Source organism: Anopheles arabiensis, chromosome 3, assembly GCF_016920715.1.
Source record: "Anopheles arabiensis isolate DONGOLA chromosome 3, AaraD3, whole genome shotgun sequence".
Classification (NCBI taxonomy): domain Eukaryota; kingdom Metazoa; phylum Arthropoda; class Insecta; order Diptera; family Culicidae; genus Anopheles; species Anopheles arabiensis.
In genome coordinates, this window is record NC_053518.1 from 78602361 (window position 1) to 78623853 (window position 21493).

The 21493-nt window shown below is 41.0% G+C and overlaps 2 protein-coding genes across 3 annotated transcripts; both read left to right on the forward strand.

Annotated features, from left to right (window-relative positions):
• Nucleotides 1-3535, forward strand: LOC120899946 (serine protease 53-like). Of its 2 annotated transcripts, XM_040306342.1 has the most exons (7): nucleotides 1-839; nucleotides 1105-1155; nucleotides 1218-1467; nucleotides 1528-2126; nucleotides 2186-2760; nucleotides 2844-2997; nucleotides 3322-3535. In XM_040306342.1, exons 1-7 carry the CDS (start codon nucleotides 776-778, stop codon nucleotides 3471-3473), a joined length of 1845 nt encoding a protein of 614 aa, XP_040162276.1. In that variant the 5' UTR covers nucleotides 1-775; the 3' UTR covers nucleotides 3474-3535. The 2 variants fall into 2 exon arrangements, with proteins under 2 accessions (XP_040162276.1, XP_040162277.1); XM_040306343.1 differs by lacking the exon at nucleotides 1-839 and having other exon boundaries at nucleotides 846-1155.
• Nucleotides 3536-6458: 2923 nt separating this feature from the next.
• Nucleotides 6459-8668, forward strand: LOC120899950. The gene is made up of 6 exons (XM_040306346.1): nucleotides 6459-6670; nucleotides 6732-6829; nucleotides 6887-6999; nucleotides 7067-7665; nucleotides 7732-8270; nucleotides 8336-8668. The coding sequence occupies exons 1-6, from the start codon at nucleotides 6538-6540 to the stop codon at nucleotides 8522-8524; spliced, it is 1671 nt and encodes a 556-aa protein (XP_040162280.1). The 5' UTR covers nucleotides 6459-6537; the 3' UTR covers nucleotides 8525-8668.
• The last annotated feature ends 12825 nt before the right edge of the window (nucleotides 8669-21493 follow it).

Below are 21493 nucleotides of genomic sequence, written 5' to 3' on the forward strand. Positions count from 1 at the left end.
ATATCTTGAATGGATCAATGCCCTGATGCACAAAATACTACTCAAGATCTAGACCTCCAAAATTGATTACGACAGATAAAAGGAAACAAAGAATTGAGAAACAAAGAATTGGAAACAAATATCCGTGTGATCCAGGCAAATTAGATAGTGATGGAAAAAGAAAATCATTGGTTATCCAAACAAGTTAAAACTCTCAAATGTCTATATTTAAATGTCCGTAGGGTGAATCGATTCGACGTTAAATGAGTCAAACGTAGACATCCTAAGCACGGTATTAAAAGCGTGCTTTAAATAATCTACGGTTTCTAAAAAGTGCATTAGTACATCTTCTTCTTTGGCGTATCAACCGCTGTCGGTCAGGGCCTGGCTGTATTATTTATGGGCTTGGCTACCAGTGTCTTATCGATGACTTCATTGTAGGATAGTCAGTTCTATGCATGGTACCGCCATACAGTTTTTAGGGCAAGGATGCGAGACTTTTTTTTCAAAACAATCTTTAATCTGCAAGAAACAATTTGCTTCCATAACAAGCGATGAGTAATTGATAGATGAATGGAAGAGCAGCTCACGCTAATCGGCGTTGTACATGCATCGATTGTTTTGCAAAATAATAAGCATTGCTTGTGCATGAAGAGTTTGTGTGTATGTTTGATGCAGCGGTTCTTAGCGTTATCGGAATGATTCGATGGCTTTCATCAACTGATCGTCAACCCGAGCCCGTCAGTACAGTGAGACACTTCTTTCCAATCAGACAACCAACTAAGTTTCTGCTACGATGTGCAAAATGCTTACACATTTAACAGTCGTGCTCACGTTAGCAAGTATAGCTTTGGGACAACATTTTTTAGAACATGCATGTATTGTTTTGCAAAATAATAAGCATTGCTTGTGCATGAAGAGTTTGTGTGTATATTTGATGCAGCGGTTCTTAGCGTTATCGGAATGATTCGATGGCTTTCATCAACTGATCGTCAACCCGAGCCCGTCAGTACAGTGAGACACTTCTTTCCAATCAGACAACCAACTAAGTTTCTGCTACGATGTGCAAAATGCTTACACATTTAACAGTCGTGCTCACGTTAGCAAGTATAGCTTTGGGACAACATTTTTTAGAACAACCTCCTATAAATTACACCGAAGGAAATAGCTTTAATGGTAAATATTACTGTTATTTGAGTAGAATTTCACAGTGTTTTATAGGAGTTTGAATGCTACAGATTGTAAGGAGCGCTTCGTTACGAGCAATAGCCACCGAAAGAGCAAAATAATTCCCAACGCCATTGGTGTTAGTACGAATATCAGTTCGTATGCTTTTGGTGGGTTTCGAGCATATCGGACCGAGTTTCAACACATGGCCGCAATAGGTTGGACCAGATCAGAAACATGGATCGAATACCTTTGTGGGGGCAGTTTAATAACTTGGAAGTTTGCTTTAACGGCCGCACATTGTTCACAAGACATAAACAGGTAAGTTAAGCCGCTGAAATCGTTATTTAGATAAATAATAATTATTCTTTACTTTTGAAGCCTTCCGCCGGATACAGTACGATTGGGTGACACACACCTCGATAGCACCGAGGATGATGAATCGGCACAACAAATTCCAATTGCACGCTTTATCAAGCATCCTCAGTATCGAATGTCGAGAAGCTACTACGACATTGGCCTTGTAGAACTTGAGAAAAACGTTATACCAAACAGCGCAATTTGTGTAGCTTGTGTGTGGCGTGAACCTGGGGTTCCGGAAGACCTAATGGATGCGGTGGGCTTCGGTGCTCTTGGGTTTGGAGAAAAGCTGAGCCCAACCCTGCAGAAGGTAAAATTACAGGCCCTAGATGCGACGATATGTGCTGACCGTGTACCAATCAATCGACGTCAAATGCCGGAAGGCTTGCGTGACGATCAGCTGTGTGCGCATAGTGAAACCATGGACACGTGTGAAGGCGACTCGGGAGGCCCACTACAAACGCATCGCTACAATATGTTTGGTAACGTCTTCCCACTTGTGGTAGGTGTGGTAGCGTTTGGAACTCCGTGTGCAGAGGGTTCTACTGGAGTGTACACGAGAGTCAGCTCGTACCTGGATTGGATTGAGAAGGAAGTAAATCAGTCGCTTAGCTACGAGGGTGAGTTTATAATAGATATACGAAGACATCTTTAGCATATTGTATCATTTTTCTCACAGTTTGTCCGGGGCTGAACTTTTGCAAACGTAGAGAGTCTTTCTCCATCTTCCAGGATGGTACGATTGATCCAAAATGGACAAAAAGTCGTGTTGGACTGTTGTGGAAAGAGGCCGACACGGACATCTATCAGTGTGGCAGGGTTCTGATCGACTACAACTTTGTTATCACATCGGCAGACTGTGTAACTTCCAGCAAAGGACCTCCAAGATACGTAGCCTCTAGCTCTAACAGTGATCGTGCTGCTATAGAAGAAGTGTTTGTTCATCCACGGTTCATAAAAGGACGACCTTATAATGATATCGCAATTATAAAGACACAAAAGTATGCAAATTTAGATGAAATGTATCCGGCCTGTCTATGGCCAGAGCAGAAACGTTTTGATAGGAGAGATTTCCTCCTTTTAGTAGGAGTATTAGCTCCATCGATTCAGAGCTATGAGGAGAGTTTTAATATCAGTACAAAAAGCTTTGGGCAATACTTCCTACGTGGCGATGACTGCCATGTAGGGGAAAATGTTGCTGACAATGATCTCAACTGCATCAGGAAAAGTGCTAAGTTGGTGCCAGGATGTCAGGTAATGAATATTTTTAGTTGTTGTTGAGTTTTTAATAAGCAAGTAATTTTAAATAACGCTGAATTTAACTCTAAACCTTCTAGCTTGACTATGGAGGTCCCGTAATGCTGGAAAATTTCGACGAACAATTTACAGCACATGGAATTGTATCTCGAATGTCGCAGGGTTGTGGAGGCAACATAATCTTTACCAGTTTGGCACCTCATAGGCAATGGATGGAATCGATAATTTTCAAAGGTTGGTATGAGTGAAGCTCAAGCATTTTAATGTAATAAAATAAACATGAAAACTTGTCTCTCGTGAGGGATGCATCGACCTTAACTTGCACCCATCTAGGAGAGTTTGCGACTCAGCGATCAGAAGGTGTTTTCCGGGTAAAGTGTACAATTAAATACAATTTGGCTTTGTTAACACTGTTTCTAGAAACGCTACAAATTTCGTCCGTCTTACTTTTATAAAAGCAATCACGAATCCCGAACGAATCCTGATTTATTAATTGTTTTGTCCCCTCTCTCTCTCTCTCTCTCTCTCTCTCTCTCTCTATCTCTCTCTCTCCTCCAGCTAGCCAAAGATGGATAAAATATCGATCTAGTGAAACATTTACGACGTCTGCTAGCTCGACTTATGTAGGTCGTAATGGAGTACTTAGTAGACTTCACGGTGAAATTATGGCGGGTCTAATTATAGCATGCTTAGGATATTTTGTATGGTAAATTTTCGCTCCAGGATAGTTTTATAACACGAAAAGGATTAAATTATTTTTTAATCAGTAGTATATCAGTAAGATCTTTTTACTTATCACATACAAAATTAACTTTAACATTTTCTTAACCTACACTAATACATATTTAAAATTTAAAGGCCAAAACATGAGACAAAACAAACGCAAAAATAAATGCTTTGGATCGGTGTGGATGAGTGCGGCAAGATTTGACGGCTTGAGACGACTTCCAGTGTGTGAGATTCATGTCAACGTTTTGTTCGAATGTTCACATGCTATAAAATTGTAAAGTCTTCAACGTATTGTCCTTAACAGAAGCAGGATCAATTGGAGAGAAAGGAGGTTTCATTATTATTGCTATTTTCAAAATTTATCATGAAGTTACACAACATCCCAAATTTAAAAATATTAAGCATTATTATGTATTATGTATCAACACGAATTTGTACAATGATTTTGTCATTTATAGAAAATCCTGGATATAGAGATTTAAATATTTTTGGACGGAATATCATTTCTATAACCAATTCCCGAGAAAACTAGATAATCTTTGAAGGCTATAACGCTCGCCATCAGCTGTTGTATAGAGTCAAGCTTGATGAGAAGTAGACGAAGAAGAAGAACACTATTATTCCTTGATATCAGTTTGTATCCAAAAACGATGTGCCACTGACTAATTGAATAAAATAATCAATACAGTAAAAGTGAAACGTCGCCAAAAAAATCAACATTAAATTTGATTAAAAATACTCTACTGTTATGTTAACAGAAAATCAAAATAGAACAACATAAAGCTATTCCTGTTGTATTTCACTTTTAATGTATTTTTATTAACACTCATTTAAAACAGTACACCTAATAAAATAATAGATGAACTCTTGAGGCTGCAGCCTCTCATCCATTTAAACACCCGGTTCTTCGTATAGTAAAAAAGAGGAAACTGTTGTCTTAATGTAATTTAAAGAGGATACAGATTAAAATCTGTAAAAGGATAATAGGAGGGATACAGATTTCAAAGGTTTTCCAAATTAGAGGGACAAAAATGTTCTGAAAATGAAGGGACTGTGGAAAAGTTTCAAATAAGAGAGATTTTTCAAATTGGAGAGGTGTCAAATAAGAGAGGGTTCACTGTATATCTCCTCCTGTCCGATCTGAGCATTAAGGTATCTGATGACAATCTTCACATCATGTTTTGGGCAGTGGTCGTACTCTCTCTCCAGCTGCGTATAGAAGGCCTCTTTCTTGTCATCAGTGGTCCAAGAAGCGGAATGTGCACATTTATAATGCTCAGGTTGAAAAATCTGCCACGAGTCCTCAACCTGCACATCCATTCGTTGATCGGCCACCACCCGATTACCCTCTGTGGCTAGGTGTGATGCACCATGAACGCAGTACCGAGCTCCCGCGTCTCTCCACCGCTCTGGTAGACTGTGCTACGGTGCTGGCATACCGTCACGCATTTCCAGCACACATTCTGAAGTTCTACTATTTTGAAGCCGCGGGCTCAGCCATCATCGCGCGCAATTTGGGTCTTTACATACGCTGACAGGGGTTTGCAATATTTAAATAATTAATGGATACGCTCAAAATAACGCTAACCAGTGCTTCAGATCCAGTAATTGTTTTGTAAAACAATACGAATCACTTGTACGTGAAGAGCTTATGTGTATGGTTGGTGAACGGGTGAATAGAATATCGTAGCCTTAACCTTGGTTTTGATCGACTGATCAAATCTCGACAGTACTGTGATACACCTCAACGTGTTAAGATTAGAAAGGCGTTCGCTTACGCTTACGAAGATGATAGACCTTTTTCCAACCTTGCTATCGATAGAAGATAGCCCTTAGATAATTTTATTATATTATTCTCCCGTAAATTACGATTCTGGAAAGAGGTTTAATGGTGAATATTGATTTTTTTTGAAGAAGTCAATACTATTTCAATTTTAACCATGCAGACTGTCAGTTACGCTTGCCAGCTACCAGGGTAGACGAAACGCTTCATATTACACCGGCACCCACAGTCTGATGACAGCTTCACAGTACGCCTGCAAAATTCCCCTAATCGATTGCAACACTCCCCTATTTGATTGCAAACTTCCACAGTTTGCATGCAACATTCCCCTACCAATTTGCAACATTCCCCTAAGTGATTGAACTATTCCCTTATATGATTCAAAACCCTTTATATCACTACAGAAGTATGCAATTTTAAATGAAATGTATCCGGTTTGTTTATGGACAGAGAAGAAGCATGGTGATTTGACACAAATTTATTCTTCAGGCAGGAGCATCGATACCGCAAATGCGAAGCTACGTGGAAGAATTCAACATCAGCGTGAAAAGTTCTGTACAATACTACGTTCATGGTAAAGACTGCAGTGTAGGGGAAAATGTTGCTCGCAACGATTTGAAATGTATCTGTAACGATCCGACACTGGTGCCAGGATTGTGCCAGGTAACGACTGTTTTGCATTGTTTTAAATGGTAAACCAAACTGATTGTACTATTTCAATCTAAATCTTCTAGGTTGACTATGGAGGTCCAGTAATGACGAAATACTACGATGAACAGTTCAAGGTACATGGTATTGTTTCCCGTTTGACGCAGGGCTGCGGAAGCAATGTGATCTTCACCAGTTTGGCACCTCATAGGCAATAGTTGGAATCGATCATCTTTAAACAGTTGAATGAGAGGCTTGTATTTAGCGATAAGTGAAGGTAAAACAATCGTAATAAAATAGCAAATAGTTGAGTTCGTCAATCAAGCGTGTATGACAGCTTCCCCGAAATGATTCACGAATTGTCTACGTTTGTTGCGTTTAAGCTTTCAACTTGTGTGTGTTTTTGTTATTGTGAAGATTATGAATGAGGAGACGAGACAATTCGTGTCTGGCTAGCAGGTAAAACCTGTTTCGTGAGCCACGCAATGCGTCATCTGATGCCAAACTTCTCACTTGATCTTGACGACACGATTATACATTGAATCAGTTGTTGTCGGGCACACGACGGAACAGCAAGTTGCGTTTAAGGTGGTCCCTTAGAAAACTCTTTCACAATGATCTTCTTTTGGCGAATGGGGGGTTTTGGCCTTCAGCTAGTGTTGTTGTTTCGAACCATTGCGGTCGTACAAATGCAATCGTTTTACGATGTTCCTCCATCGACATACATTGATCGTACTTCAATGAAGGGTAAGACGATGATAGTTGGTAAAGTGAACTCTTTGATTATGATTTGTGACACATTTTGTAGATTGTGCCAAACGATTCTACTCAGATGTTGGAGATTACACCGGCTTCTACGGTGCATTTGGTGGCTTTAGAGCTCTTCGCGGCGAGTTCCAGCATATGGTAAGCTTTGGCTACAAACTTGTTTCTGTGTGACATTGACACCACCTAACCTTTCAGGTGGCGATCGGCTGGACGCGTGCCAGTGGTAAAATTGATTACCTCTGCGGTGGCACCTTGATCAGCAAACAGTTCGTATTGACTGCGGCACACTGTGCCTGGGATGGAGACAAGTGAGTTGGAGAAATACGAGAAATCGGTAGGAAGTCTTCACTATTTATATTTAACACCTTTTTGCAGTCTTCGTCCAGATACGGTGCGACTAGGCGATACGGATCTGGGAAGTACCGAGGATGACGAGTTTGCACAGCAAATCGCGATCGCTCGGCTGATCGTACATCCGAGCTACAGAGCATCGCGCAAGTACTTCGACATGGCACTGATTGAGCTGGCAGAACAGGCCAACTTTACGGAAGCGGTTTGTTCGGCATGTTTGTGGCAGGAGAAGCACCTACCGACGGGGTCGATGGATGCGGTCGGGTTTGGAGCAACCGGTTTCGGTGAATCGCTAAGTCCGACGCTTCAGCGTGTTGTGCTAAAGCACCTGGAGCGGGATGAATGTGACAATAGGATTGCAGTGAACAAACGACAAATGCCAGACGGCTTTCGGGCGGATCAATTCTGTGCGGCTGGCAGTGGTATGGACACATGCGAGGGTGATTCCGGTGGTCCGATCGGTGTGAAGCTGTTTAATGTCGGTGGTGCGTTGATACCGCTGGTAACTGGTGTAGTTTCGTTCGGAACTCCCTGTACAGCCGGATCGACCGGGGTGTACAGTAAAGTGAGCGAGTATGTCGAGTGGATTCAACGAACGACAAATCTGTCTTTGGGTTATAGAGGTAAGTTAACGCTAACAGTTCGGTTGCTGTCTCCAATTTTACTACACCTCAATTCTTCCAAACCAGATTGTACCTTGGAATCATTCTGCGTCGGAAGGCCCAAAGAAACTATAAACGTAGCATATAATACCTTCTACACCAAGAGTCGCTTCGGTCTTTTATGGAAGGAATCGGACAGTCCCTCGAACGACTGTGGAGCGACACTGATCGACTATCAATATCTTCTAACGGCGGCTTCCTGTGTCAAGACGAGCAAAGGTCATCCAAAGTTTGTCATTTCCGAAAGTGGTGAGCGTGCAGCTATTTCGGATGTGTACGTATCACCCAGTTATAGAGCAGGTCGACCGGAAAGTGACTTAGCACTGCTGAAGATTGCTAAGTACGCGAATCATCAAGTATATCGACCCGTCTGTTTATGGGATCGTCAGAGCGATGGAGAATGGAAGTCCAAGCCGGAGTTTTTCGCATATGGACTGGAAGACCAGTTTGATAAGTTTGTGTTCGTTACTGCTCGCAACGGTACGGGGTGTGATGAGGAACTGGTACGTGGAACCGATCTGCAATGTTTCCACAACGAGGTACCCCTAATGCCGGGAGTGTGTTGGGTGAGTCTGGATTATAAGAAAGGTCGAGAGAATGATAATTACACAGAAAACATTTTACCTTACAGATGGATCACGGTGGACCAATAATTGACCAATCTGTTTGGGGAGAACCAGTGAATATGTACGGCATTGTGTCGCCGTTAAGTAGAAGCTGTGGATCAAATCTGTTTATGGTCGATGTAACACCCCACATTCCATGGATAGAAGCGATCGTGGTTGGCAAACGGGACCAATTCCTTGTATTTTCAGACTGAATATTTTACTCAAATCTACGCAATAGAAAGTACGTATGGAATCATCATCTCGTGCATATGTTAACTTAAGACATTTTCATTCTCTTAAGCTATCAAAAAGAAATAAAAGACCAATTTTTCGTCTGTTTTAAAGTTTCCAACCTACTTCAAAGCGGATGTGTGTTCGTCGATGCTAGATAAATTGATTCCATCACACACTACCCATTACTCTTCCCTCCAGCCCCCTTGCGACGGGATAAAAGGATAACGTATTTCGTTCGATTTGAATTTTGAAAATATGTGATTTTTATTCCTCACACCCCTACCAGATCTATCTGTCCCGGAAACGCACACACCTCAACAACATTTTCCACTTTGCACGGGTGTCACTCTCTGTACACGTCGAAATGCTTTTCCGAAGAAAAGAAGCCTGTTGTAAAGTTAGGGTGGGAAAATTTATTGAGTGCCGAAACCGACATTATCATTTTTTGAATCCCAAACCCAGTTTTGATACGCCGGGGCAGTATGTTCCAATTTTCGCCGGGATATACAGCCATAGCGAAGAAGTGTGCCTTGTTTTTGAAGTGGAGTCTTGGCTTCGGCCAGTAGACAAATCTTTCCTATAAAATTCACTTAGAATACACTCACACGGCCACATTTCAGTCCAAAATTCCCGTGAGACGGTTACGCGGGACATGGTCGAGTTTTCACATACGAGTACGACCGAGTGGATAGAGTTATGTTATGGCATAAAATTTAATATGGTTACAAATTCGGTTGCATATTCATTCTTATTCATAACCATTTTTCGTGTGGCCAACAGCCCAACCAGACCAGTTGAATCGCATGGTGGATGCCAGCTTGTAAGGATAACGTTACCGTGTGCCTTGTCTGCTCTTGGTTCAAATCTGAATAATGGAATATCGAAAACTAGATAAATCAAACATCAAACAATGTAATTGATTCCTGCATTGGGCTACCTATTGGGTTCTATGTGGAGTCGATGGAAGGGAATAAAACAAAAAATAAAGTAATGGAATGGTTTCATACCGTCAGATACATTTTTTGAGCCAAATTTACCTTTCAATAAGGTTTCACAGTAACATCACCACAACTGTTAACTTTAAAACAACAAAAACTAAAGCCAAACTTTAACTTCCATCAACCGCTCTGCGCAGAAGTTCCTCCTTTGTTTTTTTTTTTAGTATTTTTTTCTCTTCCACTCCTGCTCTGGCCTGCTATCCTTAGTTCGGATGAGAAAAGTTCCATATCTCGGGAGAGTAAGCCATCCATCGTACAGACGCCGTACAGTGGCGCGGCACGGATGCTCCATCACTGTACCAACAACGATAAGGCAAGTAAAGCAAGTCGTCTGCGAACGGCGGGCTAGATAGATGAATAAATAAGGATTCATCAGTGGGGTGGTTTTGTAAGGCTCCTCCCATTTTTAACACCATGCACCATTCGGGATGGGAAGTTGTGGAAAGGAATAGCACACTGATGATTGAAGGAAACGTAGTAGTGGTGTGTAAAAAAGTCATGAGAATTTTTGGTACACTATTTTTCATTAAAAATTGAAACAATACAGCTAGAGAAGCTTTTAAAAAGCGCGATATGTGTTTAATGATGGTTGTTGACAGAAAATCAGCAGGGTGCGAAACATTTTCATAACAATAATAACACTACCTTCGTCATCTTTTACAAGCTCAAAAAGAGTTTGTCTTCAACACTTTTGACGTATTTCCTTAAGAAAAAACGCCATGCTAACATGCTATCTAACGTAAAGTAAAACGCCATCTAACGTTATAAGAGGCAAGCTGATGGATCGTCGATCCCGAATATCTCTTGATCGAGAATATTACAGGAGGCGCTGGTTATTACTCAGCTTTCTATTATTAAGTACTCTGCAAGATGGTTAATGCGCTGAGTAGGCCGCGAGGGTCAATGAATAAAAATATAAGTCTTCCTACTCTTTTTCAGAAAACTCGATCGAAGCGATTGTCAAAGAGGGATATAATATGAAGGTTTCCTTTGATATTTTTAGAATATTTTCTAATATGGGGGCCCTTCACGATTCTAGTCAGTTTTTTGTATGGAGTTTGACAGTTGGAGGCTGAAATCATGTAAACACTCCATACAAAACCACACAAAAAACTAGCCTGCAATTTTCAGTCTAGATTATTCTAGCCTCAAAGCTAGAATTTGATTCGAGTACCTGCTCGAAAACACGGTTTTGTTTACATTTACCCCAAGGTGCATTAAAGAGATCACGTGGTAGAATCTAGAATCAAAGTGTATGTAGTCCAGGTGGTCTCTTAGTATGTTTTTTTTAACCAAATTTGAATATCACTTTTTGACAGGATGGGTGAAAACTTTTGTTCATACAAGCTTTCTTGAGGCTTGACGAATGCTCAAAACACTCTTAAAATCATCATTCAGAAAAAGAAGCGATAAAAATCAGCATTCTAAATTCTTACACCTTGGAATAAGCCTACCTGTATATTCTACTCACTTAGATAGCTGCTCAAAAACTGCTATGCAATGCAAACAGCTGACAGGCTGAAATTTCAGCCTACGAACTCATAACGGAAAGGGTCCCATGAGTAGGAAACTCATGAAATAAATACATTCATTGCATCCAGCCAACTGCAAATATCGTTCCTCTTCGACCGAGTTTGGGAAAGAGGTTTATTGCATAACCTACCAATTTTACACTCAGAAATGCTCTTATTGAAGTTCAGATATTCTGACTGACATATATTGAGCAGATTAACCAACCATAAATACCAGTCATTAATATAAGTTTCATCGCATCCAGATGTTTCCCTTATGAGTATTACCGTCGCAAACTGGTATTTGACAATATCCTTTTTTAAGTTGAGTATTTCATTTCATTTCCAGTGAAATTCTTCATTTTAGTACACCGGATGTCTTCACAATTATAATTATCCATTCTTAGACTGATACCGTTGAGTTAATTTGTCTCCTAAACAGCCTCACAGTCACACTTCGACCGCAAGTACTGTCTCATTTGCATAATTAATAGACATTTAATTACAATAATAACAAAATTCACGCTAAATTAAACCCCATTTTCACACCCTGCTGAATGGCTCACGTGGAAGTAGGCGCCCCGATAAGGCTAACGTGCACGCTAACAAGGCGCCCCCGGGAAAGCGTCATCATTGCATTAGTTTTAACCCTCCCACCTAGACACACCTGGAGGGACGCACTTTTCGCCGGACCTGCTCAGCTGGTGGTAATTTATTACCGAGTTGAGTGACAGGCTTGCTCGGGATGGTTGGTTCAGTTGCGAATTTATGCCGCCTCATCCGTTCGGTACCGGTGCCGATGAGGTTCGTGTTCAACTAATCACTTCCCACAACACACACACACACACAAACCAACGGTCAAGTCACTCGCTGTGGACCCATTTTCCAAACTCAGGGGGGAAGGAGAACATTATTTACACCTATTGTTTTGCCCTTAATTTATGCGCATTGTTCGTGTAAGGTGACAGTGCTTTATGGGGGTAACATGGGCCGTGTGACAACTGGACACTGCTTGCGCTGTTTCATTGGGCTGGGAACGGATGGGGAGCGCTACCACCATAAGGTAGCGCTCATTTGCATCGATATGCACTTTCGGCTAAGTACTACTACGCCCTTTCGGTAGGTTTGATGGGTTCTCATTAGGGGGGGCACGTTGTACGGCCGCACAGAAGGTGTGAAAAACTTAATTTAGCTGAAACAAAAATGCATGCCCACTTGCGTGTTTACGAGTGTAATCTTCACGGTTTTGGGATTGTTAACAGTCATTGTTCTTTTTTTCTTTGACAATGGGTGCTATTGTTGAGGTAAAAATTATTTAATTTTGTAAACTTAAAAAATAAAATTTTAATTAAAACTATTAAATAAAATATGTAATAACCAACCTTTGTGTATTTAGGAACAACGGTTTATATTAGTTTTTTTTCTTAGGACTCAAAATTGAGAAATCACAAGTTAATCATATTTATAAATGAAAAACATAACAAGCTCTACGCGTTAATTCTAGACTTTTTCACCCAAAGACGCGTATACTCCTTTAAACACCCTATTAGATGTAATAAGAACCATGTTATTGTACGTCATTTGAATATCACTAATATAGCTTAAATTTCTTACCCTTACCTCCCAAATTAATATGTTAAAATACGAGAGAACCATTCCAATTGTTTTGGAAAAGTTCGAGAACAAATGACATAAATGAAATGTTTCAAAAATGAGGATACTTAGTTTAAATAAACCCTTATTTTGACCGCAACAGATCAACCTTTTTATATAGTGAACTGTTTCGTCTGTAACAGCGATTACCACTGTGTCCTAACCAACGTTACCCAACGGTGCACCGCACACTCGGACACTAAATGATGGGCTGATTTTATCTAGGTATGTAAATTTTATTACGCTCACCTTATCACGCTCATCGCTCATGCGATCCGTGCATTAAAACGGGACAATCATGCTGACACTGTAAAATATTCCAAAAAGGGCACAGTGCCGCATTTCAATTAGGTCAGCGCAAGTAAGTGATAGTAATTGACAACTGACATTCCGCACGAGCTGTCCTGGTGTGATAAGCTGTCGATAAGAAGCTGCTTCAAGTAAAAGGAAATACTTTTCACACACTCTTATATTGATTACCTTTGATTGGGAGGGGCCAAGTGCTAGCTTTTAAAACGGTCATACTGGCCATTTCTTTAAATTTATCATCTGTAACTGGATTGCTGCTGTCAGTGTTGAAAAATGGTACAATTTTCTTCGTTTGTCCAAGAACCCACATTGATAAGGTGGTGCCTCTAATCATCGGCCAGCGTCCCGTGGGGACGTTTTTCCCCAACAAAAATATCCTTCCCGGCTAGATTCGATTCCATTTTTAGCTCACGTCCTTCCCACAAACACACTCAATTCGTTTACTTTTAATCAACCAAACCGAACAGGAAACTGTCAGACATTTTTGAGCTCTCGAGCCGAAGCGGGAACAGCGAGACGTCAAATCATAATTCTTCCTCCGTGTCGGAGGTATTATCACATATGTGAATTAAAAAAAAAATGCGGAACAGTTGTTCACGTTCCGTAATTCAGCATCTCGATTACTTTACAGTTCGCTTGACAGGTTAGGTTAGGTGGAAATACTAAGGCTTCTATTTTTTCTTATGATAAGTGAGTCCCCTGGGGTCGTCGTTCGGACAAACGTTCCTTACCTTTTCTTTACATGGACGTAATGGTTGGCATAATTTTCATTACACATCCTTGGTTAGGTCAAAACGCACTGAATGTAAGATGGGTTTGATGTGCTCCAAAAAATACCCTCAAAATACAGTAGTACGTACCAGCAGGGAGAGCTGACTGACGGTGTACATGCAGACGAAGATGAATCGATTAATCTACCAGAGGCTAGAGAGTTGGACAAATATAAATATGTGAAGTCCATCTTGCGTGTACTCGCGCTGAGGGATGAGGGTTTATTTAGATGTGTCTTCCTTTTGAGAGGAAAATGAGCGTAGAATTTGTTTGTCTACTCATGATTGTCGTTTGTGTTTGTCGTGTGATAGGATGTGAGAAGACGCATCCTTCTGGTTATACAATTTTTTATATGAAATCAACAATTATATACTTGAAAATGAAGCTTTAAAATCAAAACGTTCTTAAGTTCAGTTGATAAGTGACCATAAATGGGGGTCTTCAACATGACAGCCTTTGTGATATTTGGCTTTCTACTAAAACCGAGGCTCAAGAAAGTTCACACACTATTCCTATACCTAACACGTTGGACGAGGATGAACCTTTACCGTGACTACCCCTGAAACGGTCCAGCAAGGAACTCCTGCCCGGAAGAAACATGCTTATTCAATTAAATTTATCCCAAGACTTTGGCTGCCCGAAGTTTAGCCGTGCACCGGTCGGAAGACCACTCTAACTTAATTATAAGTTTTTCATACGAATTTATGATTCGCTAGCATCGGCACTAGGCCAGCATAGTACATAACATGAAGGCGACACTCGGAACATGGCTTCAGATGCCAAAACGGCAATCCCACAGACTTGGCTGGCAGAGATCCTGAACACCCGGCTGCTCTGGCTTCCCGGCCAGAGTCACCATTTTTGTCAAGCATGGGGAAAAAGTTTGCCTCTCTCCTTGTGATAGCACCGAGATCCAGCACGGTAAGGTACGCCGAGTGTGTGTATGTATAATTTATTTCATAATTTATCATTACTCCATGGCGTTCGCTTTTAGTCGCTCAAAGGGATGAGACGTGCGGAAGAGGCTGCCGGTACCTTGCGATGTACGGCAAAGGTACACAACATACCGTACGAGATTAATGAAAAAGGCCTTCCCCGGGCCTGCTGCTGCACGGACGGACGGCTCGGTTGAGGCCGGGCGTTTAGTGCGGTCAGAGTCCGCGCCACGGAGTACAAAGTACACGGACAAAGTTATGATTATGATTATGCGGTTTCATATGAAGTGGGTGGAAGAGAGAAACAACACAAGGAGTTGCAAGGGATTAACGTAGTACAGCCACCGACGTCCACCGTGGTGTGGTGTGCTCTGGCTTTCTGGCTCACCTGCAAGATAAATAACAAGGAGAGAAGTTTTGCGAACAGGCACGGCGGCAGGACGATGACGCTTGGGAAACTTCCCCTTTCTACCGTGCGGTAACCGTGCCGGCACACACAAATCAGCATTCACTTAATTTGGGATTCATATCACTCGATTAATTATTTACAAGTTAAATCTGACGTGGCATTGATGCTGCAGAACTTTGATTCCTCGAGACGGGAATGATGGAGCGTGTGGAGATGCCGGAGGGGCCGAAGGGCTGGCCGGTACTATCCTTCTAACCGGTCGATAATGGATGTGCGATCGGGTCAGTGAACGGGCTAGGTTCCAGAAAGGTTCGATAATTTTGAACCGAAGCCAAATTGAATGATTGATGGAAAGGTGATTTAATTCAAGAAGCTTACATGGAAGGACACGTTCCTTATCTGGTTTCAAAATCTGGCATAATTTGTAAGCTTATCTGCACCCTTGTTAATAGCCTTTTTTTGCGTGGTGAATATTAAGCAATTTCCCGGTGTAATTTATGGACGTTTTGGGATACCTTTTCAAAGAATAAAAAAATGGTCAGCCTGAGGTCTTTTTTTCTCAAGCTGATTACAAATTTACTGCCCAATTAACACATTTTTGTACCACTTGTATTTTTTGTTTTCACTTAGCGTGGTGAAAGATTAGACATTTCTTGAGGCAACTCCGCCGCTGCCCAGTGTCAGGTTCACTCAGCGCGTGCCATAATTTGTGATTTTGTTGGCAACATTTTTTCCCCCCTGCTTGGATTGATCTTGCTCAACCCTTTGCTACTGCCCGCACACTTGCCGGACGACCACGGGGACACATATCTCCAGGGAGCGTTGAAGTGCGGGACAAAAGGAAAAATTAAGAAAACATCACCAGTGGGATTTTCGTGCCCGTGGAAAACTTTCAGTATTGGGATATTGTTTTTTTTTGTATCGTGTTCTTCTCCAGCTTGTCAGCTTCAATTAGCACTGGGAACGACTTTTTGACGAGTGGTTCTACTAATTAAATCGAGATTTGTTCGTTCTAGCTCGGCCGGGCAATTTATTTCTCGGTTAACGATTCTTGGTTGGACTTTTCCCAAGCACTTTTCCTCTAAGATGGGTAGCGTAAGATAGCTGCTGGACAATCTTAATGTTGTGTAGGATAAAATTATTCCACAAGCAGCAGCAGCAGTCGCAACGAAGCAAGTAGAGTTTTATGTCTTTTTAAAAGTTTTGGCCCGAAGAGTTCCAGGCAACGGTAGAAAAAGTGTGATAAAAGTGTGTTGAAGAAGAAAAAACCCAAACAAAACGAAAGAAGCAAAGGGTTCTACGGTGCATGCACCCGCACAGCGCAACAGAATTTTAAGATGGATAAAGTTTCACGTCGTTCAAGCGCGAAAATGTCTAAACAATGGACGAACCGAAGGTTAAATGACAGTTAAAAAGGGGTGATAGGTCGAGGCGAAGCCGGGTGGGATGCAGTATCTGGCCGTTTGGAGCGCTACTAGATGTTCGTTGTGGGAAATGTAGTGGTAAAGTTGTGGCTTCCTGTGTGCGTTGAAGCTGGTTGGTTTGTCAATTCTTTTGTTTTTTAGTCATCATATAAAAGAAGTGTGTTTTTTTGTGTTATTTGTTTATCATGTGGTTTGAACGCTCTTCCGAACGATGTGAGCATGAGGATGGTGTGTGTTAGTAGCTTCATTTCCTACTGAATCCTGACATCCTAATGTTTTATCATACGAATCAACATCTCATTAAGGCTCTTGACTATCAAAAATTGCAGACACATGCGAATACTTGGTTGCTGTTCCGCAATTTCAGGTATGCATTAGTAGTTTTAGGAAACAAAACATACAACATTTCAATTTAAACAGTTTAAAAGAAAGCTGGTAAGCCAGGCTTTTTCAGTGAATTTTCAACACTTTCTCAAGGTTTTACAGTTTTCCACCAATTTTCGATACGAGTTTACACTTATACAACATTTGAAGAGTGTATTGCTTATTGATTTATAACATTCAACAATGAATCTTCAAAGAGTGAGTTAAAGATTCAAGTCACTAAAGTCACTGTTATACTATGATTTGAAACATTGAAAAGTGTGAGTTTTTTCATCTCTAATAGCAACGCTGTCATATTACAGATTAATACTTTATTGACGTATTCTCAACTACTTCTTTAGAAGTGCTAAGATGTATACTATCCTTTGCGGTCAACTAGATGATGATTAAAAAAGTAAGACAAGATAGCATACCAGCTCTTTTAAATCAAGTTAAACACATTACATTACTTTTTTCGATTCCAGCAGCGACGGAAGCGTAAGCTAAAAAACTTTTATCCTTCCTATTGGATCCAATGAAGATCCTATTGGATTTTAAATCATATACTTTTTTCTGATATTTTTTTATGATAATATTTATTTTGTCATCTGTTTTGGTATCTTCTGCTAAATTTCACATTTTTATATACATTTTCATGTTTAAAACTGTGAATATTCACACTTTATCATACAAATTCTTAAACCACATTATTCATCATTCTTTCCCAAAAATCACATTCAAATCGATATATTCCGTTTGGAAACCTCTACCTCTACTATCCCAATTCACCAAATCAACATATCATCGCGAGGTTTGATTCTTACCCCGTTAAAACATCTTGAAGAAAATGCCGCCTGGAAGCTGATAATTTACTGCATGCGCGTGTGGTTCGAAACTCCCGTACCCCATAAAGGACACTATCACGGGTAAAGGTAGACACTTCCGCCATTTGGCTGGGGGCTCTGGGGGGATGCATGGACCGGGACACAACCCGACGAGTGGGATCGTTGTGGGAATTTCAAATCTCAACAGGTTCCTTCACTTAGGCGGACATTTTCGCACACAAACACACACATGCACACGCTCGATTCAACCCGTTGTCTTTCGAGGTGCCGCTTTTGCTGTCCGTATGCGAAAACGCCGTTCCGGTCGCTGGGCAAATTCGCCACCGTCGACGACACGCGCGTTAGTAGCAAGGATCGGTGGTGAGTGTTCCTACCCGGAAGGAGTTGCTGATTTTCTTATCCCCCCCCCCGTACTGAAGATAGTAAAGTTAAGGGTGTGTGTGTGTGTGTGTGTGCGAGTGCGTTGTTTTCGCATCCTTTTGTCAGTCAGAGCAGCGTACCTTATGCAAAATCCCACCGGGAGAAATGCTGTTACGGAAATTCGCATATATTTTCGCACAACGTCAGCGTTTGAAAGGTGTGTGTGTGTGTGGATTCAAGGGGACCACTGCTCAAGGTTTTCATTGCGTCATCGATACGTGTTTGCATGCTTTATTGGGCAAATGGAGAATCTGGCGAACCAGAAGTACCAAGACGTCGAAGACGAAAATACAACTGGAAAGCTTTTTACTACCCAATGATTGTGGTTTTATATCAGGTTAGTGTGAAGGTTACTCTATATTTTTGGTATTTTTTTGTAAAGGGGAAGGCATCAGGTTTTGCAGGTTCCTATCGGACACGTTCAATCCCATTATGGATGCCAATGTTTTCTTTCACGGTTATGGTTATTGCCACTTATTGATTGGGAAATGGAAGGCAAACCTTTACGATTTCTTACGGCACTAGATCGACGACCGTTTTGTGGTTTCCGTGTTTGGTTGAGATTAAGAGGCCTATCATCAGCAACTATTGCGCCAGACAAACTATGCATTGGAGACCGCTTCATTGCAACGAAAGTGTGGCAGAATGTGGGATCATTTTAAGATCTCTTTTCTCATAGGTATAAAGCTGAAACTTCAACCTCTTTTAGTGGAAATTATTATCCACTGCATACCCTATTGACAGTTGTGTTGCGCCATATTATTTTGCGACAAACTTATACAATAATTTTATATCCGCAAGCGGATTTATTTGTGAAAAAATGTGTATATTAGCAATTTGATGTCTTTAAACCAGGGGTCTCCAAACTTTTCAGTTCGTGGACCGCATTGCTTCACATATAAAGGTTTTGGGGGCCATTTTTCCGTTGCCTGTAGTTATTGCGAACGTTTAAATTTCGTCTTTATAAGAAAATACTAACATAATATGTAAAACTTATATAGCTTTCTATTATTAAAGCTTGGTCTACGTCTCTGAAAAGCAAAAATTACATGTTCTTTAAAAATAGTCACAACAATTAACTATTTATTTTTACCTTTACAAAGTCGTCACGGGCCGCATAGTAGGCTCTCGAGGGCCACATGCGTCCCGCGAGTCGTAGTTTGGAGACCTTTGCTTTAAACTACAAAAACTACGAGTTAAATTGAATACTACTTTTGATTTTTTATAGTTTAAAAATTTATTTAAAACTATATTTGAAACTACAATAGATAGAGTATGCAGAAGTGCCTTCAGCATACCAAAAGATAATAGAAAACAAACAACATTGAAATAACAATTTTGAACGAATTAAGACAATTTGATAAGTTTATTTAGTATAAAGCGTAATTTTGTTAAGCCAGAAGCGCGTATCTTTTTACTAACAATATAACAAGACTCTGATGTAGTAAAAAAAAAACAAACAAACTATCATTACCACTACCAATCGATTGTCCCTTTTATTGCCGATTTCCCCGGTACACACGGTACGACAAGTGCCAGTTGTTCGGCAAAGCACATGAATGGGTTGCCTGATTGTCTACTGCAGCAACATCATCATCAACAGTTGTTTAGTACGGACCCCGGGTTTCGAATCCGGCTGTGCGACAAACGTTCGCCTACGGTCGCCAAGTACCGTGCGAGTACCATTTAGAGTTGATTCTTCTCGGCAATAAAATTTTGCACACTTCCATCTGTTCGGGTTTTCGGTGGCGAGGTGCCATTTGCCCTTACAGCACGCGACAAAGTGCATCGCACGGTTAAAAGGGCGCGTTGTCCACCGCCGGCAGTGTGTGTGTGTGTGTCGGTTGCATTTGCAAAAGTCACCGGATTGTTTAAGGGCTGCTCACCTACAGAGAGCATAACGATGTTTCGAACCCTCCCGTATTCGCAGCACTCTTCTCTTCTGCCTCATATACCCTACCCCGGTGCGTGGTGAATTGGTGCGAAATGTATATCAATAAATATTATTTATTCATTTGTTTGCTATTGCTCTGTTGTGTGTGTGTGTGTGCGGGCAGTGCAATAATGTAACATTATTGTTCGAACGAGCACCCGGGACGCCGCACGGCCGTCCGAGCAATCGATTCCCGGGCAAAACGAGCGACAAAACTGTTCGCATTTGAATATTAATTCAATTATAGCACTTCACCCACTCGTTAGCGCTTTCGAAGCCTCCCTGCCTTGGCCCAGCGCAGCAAGCAGGTTCAGAGGTCGATCACTTTACGCGCGTGCACCGTGTACGATCTCTTGATTGTCGACTTGTTGTGACTTCGACCATCGCGGAAGAGGGCGGTATGGTTCGTTGGCAGTCGGTCTTTGCGCGTTTGGTAGATGATTAATAATTTACTCGCAACCCGAGCGGCGGGTGCGTTTCGTGTGAGCGAATCTTAATGGCCGTCGTTTGGAGTCGTGGAATAAACGAGGATGGTGTGGAAAATCAAATTCAGTGTTTTTTTTTTTTTGTACTGTTGCTTGCTTTCTTGTGCACTTCCGCAAGCATGTTTCGGGGGGTAAGCAAATGCAATTATGTCGTTTATGATTGCGGTTTTCATTGCGGGGTGGAATAGGTGCGATTGGGCGGAAAATTAGAGCTACCGGGCTGGGACCAGTGTTTAAATTTAGGACAGCATGTCAGTCGGTTGTGCTTTGGGAGTGGAAGAATTTAAAGAATAATGGTTCATTATCGTGAATGGAGGTTAAAAAGAAGGGCATAATGATGATGATGAAAATCGATTCAACGGGTGTTTTGTATTTTTTGGGTACATTGTGCCGCTAAGCAAAGAATCAGTGTGTCAGCCTCACATACCTATCCAAATCTGGTGTACCTGTTGTAATGTATTTATAGAAAATATTATTTAATAAATACAATCTTTCCAAATTAAATATTTTCTTTACCTTTTCTAATTAAGGAATAATTTTTTTACATTTTTAGGCATTTTTTTACTGCATTGGAATATTATGTAAAGGTATACGAAACTATTTTACAGTCATTATATAATTTAGTTCAACCACATCTTTTTAGCATAAAAATTTCAATTATTGAAAGGATAATGTATGTAGGTTGCATACATCAAGGCGCTGTTACTCTGAATTTGTAGACACAGTTCGAACAATTTATTCGAATTTCGATAGGAAGATTAGAATACTTTTTTTAAAGAGCTTTTCCAATATACAGTCGTTGCCACCAAATTTTGGCTCTAAGGCATCAATTTTTGACAGTGCGCATGAATTTTTGCCTCGAAGGCATCAATTTTTGACAGTGCGCATCAA

Coding starts and splice junctions, on each gene's coding strand:
- LOC120899946 (XM_040306342.1), top strand. CDS start 776: ATGTGCAAAATGCTTACACATTTAACAGTCGTGCTCACGTTAGCAAGT. Junction 840..1,104: donor AAGTATAGCTTTGGGACAAC/ATTTTTTAGAAC, acceptor CTTTGGGACAAC/ATTTTTTAGAACAACCTCCT. Junction 1,468..1,527: donor TGTTCACAAGACATAAACAG/GTAAGTTAAGCC, acceptor TTACTTTTGAAG/CCTTCCGCCGGATACAGTAC.
- LOC120899950 (XM_040306346.1), top strand. CDS start 6,538: ATGATCTTCTTTTGGCGAATGGGGGGTTTTGGCCTTCAGCTAGTGTTG. Junction 7,000..7,066: donor TGTGCCTGGGATGGAGACAA/GTGAGTTGGAGA, acceptor ACCTTTTTGCAG/TCTTCGTCCAGATACGGTGC. Junction 7,666..7,731: donor TCTGTCTTTGGGTTATAGAG/GTAAGTTAACGC, acceptor CTTCCAAACCAG/ATTGTACCTTGGAATCATTC.